The 4,740-nt window shown below is 39.4% G+C and overlaps 2 protein-coding genes across 2 annotated transcripts in view; one reads left to right on the forward strand and one right to left on the reverse strand.

Moving 5' to 3' along the window:
• Window positions 1–365, forward strand: part of LOC102845639 (vomeronasal type-1 receptor 4-like) — a 1,471-nt gene extending 1,106 nt beyond the window's left edge. Inside the window, exons 2-3 of the mRNA XM_006897313.1 lie at window positions 139–272; window positions 349–365. Of these exons, the coding sequence (XP_006897375.1) occupies window positions 139–272; window positions 349–365 (151 nt within the window). The remainder of the gene's footprint in view (window positions 1–138; window positions 273–348) is intronic.
• LOC102843481 (zinc finger protein 845-like) overlaps window positions 1–4,740 on the reverse strand; it is a 578,666-nt gene that overhangs the window by 553,434 nt on the left and 20,492 nt on the right. The window lies entirely within an intron of this gene.

Consider the following 4,740-nt stretch of genomic DNA (forward strand, 5'->3'; position numbering starts at 1 on the left):
TGAAAATATTTCATTCATACTCTACGCAGCCTTGATAGCCTCTCGGGATGTTTTGTGCTTGGGACTCATGGCTTGGGCCAGTGGTTCTACGGTTTTCATCCTGTACAGTCACAGGCAACGGGTCCAACACATCCATAGGAATAATCCAGCCACACAAATCTCCCCTGAGACCAGAGCTACCCAAAGCATAATTATTCTGGTGGTCACTTTTGTGCCCTTTTATGCCCTCTCCTGCACTATTTATGCTTATTTGGCTATTTCTTGTGATGGCAGTGGGTTGCTGATAAATATTTCTGCCATAATCACTGCGTGTTTCCCAACAGTCAGTCCTTTTATTCTCATGACCAGTGATCCCCGTGTCTTGAGACTTTGCTGTGTCTGCTCTCGAAGGGATGCTCAACTTCCCTCTCTTAGCAGAAAAATATAACCCATACGTTTTATAGCAGATGGGACCATTGATGAACTCATACTTCACAGACTCTTAAGAACAAAGGATAAGGCAGGTTCCTAGCAGGGAGAGTGGTCAACAAGACAGATTGAGATTTGGCTCCAGTGATAAACACTAAATAACAATAAAAACCAAATTGAATTCATTGTCATCAAGTCGATTTTGACTCATGGCAATCCTTTATGTGGTTTCCAGGGTTGTGAATCAGAACAAGAGGGGAATACTAATCCTGTGGAGCAGCTGGTGGATTTGAAGCACTGGTGTCATATGGCCCTTTCGGTTGACAGTACAACACACTATGAATCACTCACCAGAGCTACTTCAGTGATCAGAGTAAATGGAATTTGATGTCATTCTTATGGAAGTACTTATACGTCTCTATTTTGACTCCTTGCAATAAATATTTTCCTTTTTTAAAAAAAAATACATTCTTCTTTTGGGATAATGTTAGATTTTTCAGAAAAGTTGCAGAACTCACACATCCCAAAGCCCAATTCTCCCTGATGTTCCTAACTTATAATACTATGGTTGTTATTTTTGTTGTTAGGTGCTGTTGCGTACAACTCATAGTTAGTGACCCTATGGACAACAGATCTGAACCCTGTCCTATCCTGTGCCATCTTCACACTCTCTGACATATTAGAGCCCATTACAGCTTTCACTGTGTTAAGCCACCTGGCCAAGGATCTTCCTCTCATTCCATAACCTTCTACCTTTCTGAATATCATGTCCCTCCATAGGAATAGCCTCTTGTTCAAGTCAATTACAATCCAGTGGGCGGGCTTTTGTGATTAAAAGTCTGTTGGGGCCTGCCTAAGAGCCTCTTTTTTGAAGCAGTTGCATTCTGTAAAGTAGGCTGTTTTTATTCAATTAATTAGGTGTAAGTTGTTTGGTCATTTTTATTTAATTAGCAAACAAGCTAAGCTGTTTTGTCATTTTTATTAACAATCAGTTGTGAGCCAAAATCTTCTTGTTTAAACCAATTAGGACCTGATGGGTTGGCCTTTGTGATTAAAAATCGGTTGGTGTTAAACTAAACTGGTAGTTTGTTGTGTTTGGAGAAGACATTATTGTTCTAATTGGTTCAGCACTTGTCTGTCAGTCAGTCAGTTTGCTGTACCGAGGTAACTTGTGGGTTGCTATGTTACTGGTGTGTCAAATGCTGTAAGGGTTACCAATGGTGGACAGGTTAAGACAGACTAGAAAGCAGAATTGGCCATCTACATCTTAAACAACAAGTCTCTGAAAACCCTAGGAACATTAGAGGAATACCATGGTACATTTGTCAAAGTAAGATCTCAGCACTGTTTCATTGCTATTAGCTCATACAGACCTCCCTTTCCATCTCATCAGTTTGACCATCAGTGTCTTCTGGGTCTCTTGGGATGCATCCAGGATACACTACACCTTGTCATCACATTCTCCCCATTCTCCTCTGCTCTGTGACAGTTGCTAAGTCTTGTTTCTCTTCAATGGGTTTCTCAAGTACTAATCAAGTACTTTTCAGAATTTTCTAAACTGAGGCAAGTTTGATGTTTACTTGTATACAGGTTTTTGTTTTGTAGACTAAGTCGGTGTTGTTGCTCTTGTGGGCCATCAAATCAGAACCAACCCAAGTTTAAGTTTTTAGAAGAATATTGCTTGCAATTAACATAACTACTACTGATAACTTGATGACAGTTAACATTTGCCAGGTTTCTCAGCTGTTAAGGTGTTAGGTAATTTCTACACTCCAATCATTGAAGGACATCAGGAACTTTAGCTCAGTTGGGAAGAGGGCTGGTTGTAGCTAAATTACATGTCACCTTCACATATAGAATTGCTACTTCTATTATGATCTTCTTCCCATTAACTCAATTTTTCATGTTGGTAAGGATTCTTGTATACTTGATACTTTCTGCTTTAACAAAATACCATTTATTTTGTAATTGGAACTTTTCCCAGGTTATATCCACTGGGAAATCTTTCAAGGATATCCTGTGTCCCTTAGATATGTCCTCTAAACTTTATTTTTTTTGTCTTATAGATTTATTGTCAAAGGACAAAACACTTAGACAATTTAAATACAAGTTGAACAGAATTACTCCATCCAAGTGGGCAATGATGCTAACAGGCCTTCTCACTTCTAGACGCTCGCCAGAGTCATTGGAGTCTTCTCTCAGGGAAGAGATGTGGCCTTATATTCTATTCATACACACCCTTCTTATCTGCAATGTAATCTACAATTTCTTGTGGACACATTAATTTTTCTGCATCTATATCAGGAATTTCAAACCCAAATTCATCCTCCATGGCCATGATAATCTCCACTTGGTCCAAACTGTCTAAGCCCAGGTCTTTCATAAACTTTTGGGGTTTGAATACTTAGTGAAACTTACAGTCAGAACTCTAGTAAGTTTCCCTATCTTTCAAGTTTTGAGGTGGTCTTGGTTTTCTGTTGTTCTGTGTCATCAAGTCAGAGGTGAGGCATAGCTGACCGTCCAGTGGATTTTTCATAGGCTGTAAATTCATGTGGGAAAGACTCCCCATCGTTCTCCTGCTGTGTTTATCTAGTGTTCGTATAATAGTTCTCGCACAAGTGAGTGGCTTTAACAGAAACCTATTCTCTTGAAGTTTAGGCAGCTAGAGTCTAAATAAGGGTACTGGCTCTGGGAAGTTATTATTCATTCTGGAGGAAAATCCTTGTTTGTTTCCAACATCTGCAGGCCTAGCATTCCTTGGAGGACTCCATAGGTCTTTACCGTCCCGTGTTGTTTCCCAACACAGGAACCTACGTTCAAATGATGGGCTCCACTCCCTCTTCTGTCTTGGTGGTACTGAAGTCCCTCCACTCAGCTTGAATTCTCCCCTTTTATTTCTTATAAGACAAAAAGTATCACAGGCCATGCCCCTGGAAATTCCCCTTACTTCAGATCAGGGTTCTGATCTGGGTAGGATTAAAGATATCACATCCCAGCGTAAATTCTCTTAAAATGGTTTGTCTTACAAGAGCACATTCGCATCAAATCAATACACACATGCATTTTAGGTGAGAGAAAATCCAATCCAGGGAAGGTGGACCACACAGTCTTGACACTTTTCTATTACTATTAGCGGAAGTATTTTACTGTTTCCTCTGTAACAGGACTTGATTAAACCTTACACAGGTTCTGGCATTTACTGTGTTAGACAAAATTTTAGAAACTGTTATCTGGATGCTCACCTGCTCACTGAAGTGGAAGTGTCACTGCTGCCAGGTCATTTAAGTAGGCAGAGCTAAGAAATATGTTTACAAACATATCTATACTTCTGTATCTACCCATTTGTGGTAGGTGTGAGTTCATCCTAATGGCCTCATCCCATCCTGAAGAGCTGTTAGCCTTCTCACTTTAGTATTTGTATTTACCAAGTATTAAGGGAGCTTTGGTGGCAGTCTATAGCAAGGTGGACTGCTGACCAAAGGTTGCACCATGTATGACAGTTCTAATCACTTGCAGCTCTGAGGGAGAAAGGTGAGAAGTCTCTTGTTGGCATTTAGTCTCCGAAACCCAGAAGAGGGTCAGCGTAGGTAGGAATCAACTCGATGCCATGAGTAAGTGAATGAGAAAGTATTATGTTATTGAAAGCTTTGAAAAGGCTGTACAGGCTTTAAAGTATCCTTTGCAACTTCTGTTGGGCAAAGATTAATTAGATACACTTTGAGAAAACAAAGTAATGTGATGACTTTGCTCTTTTTAAATTCCACTTGGCAGGATAAAATTCTCTAAGAGTTATGAATGCTCTGGTTATTACACAATACTGTTGCTAGTTTCCTTTGAACTGACTCCAAAATAATAGAAGCAAACTTTGTCTGTTCTGTGCCATATAATGGACCACAGTTAGTAACATGTTCATGTTGTGTTTACCTTCAACCCCCTTCTCCCCATGACAAACTCAATCTCAATGTTCAACAGGCAATAGAAGGCATTCCCTCATTCTTTCAAATGAGTTCAGGGTTTCTATCTCTACAAGGGTTATTGCCTGTTACCTTTTCTCACTTCTGTGACAATGAGCTTGAGTTAACAGCATCACTAGTCTCAGGCTTGGTGGGTATCTACATTTGTGACTGACTTTCTCTGATGAGTCATGATATGGACCAGTATTTCTATTTTTCATCATTGTACCATCTAAGAAGTTTTGTAAAAATCATAGTCCCACTTGAGATGTAAAATTTTAGATGTAATGAATAAATAATTTCAATGATACAATTTTCAGAATGTCTCAAATATTTATGCTTCAAAATATTCTACATCACACAGAAGAGACACTTGGAT

The sequence above is a fragment of the Elephantulus edwardii genome, unplaced genomic scaffold (assembly GCF_000299155.1).
Source record: "Elephantulus edwardii isolate Elephantulus edwardi_28Jun2011 unplaced genomic scaffold, EleEdw1.0 scaffold00208, whole genome shotgun sequence".
NCBI lineage: Eukaryota > Metazoa > Chordata > Mammalia > Macroscelidea > Macroscelididae > Elephantulus > Elephantulus edwardii.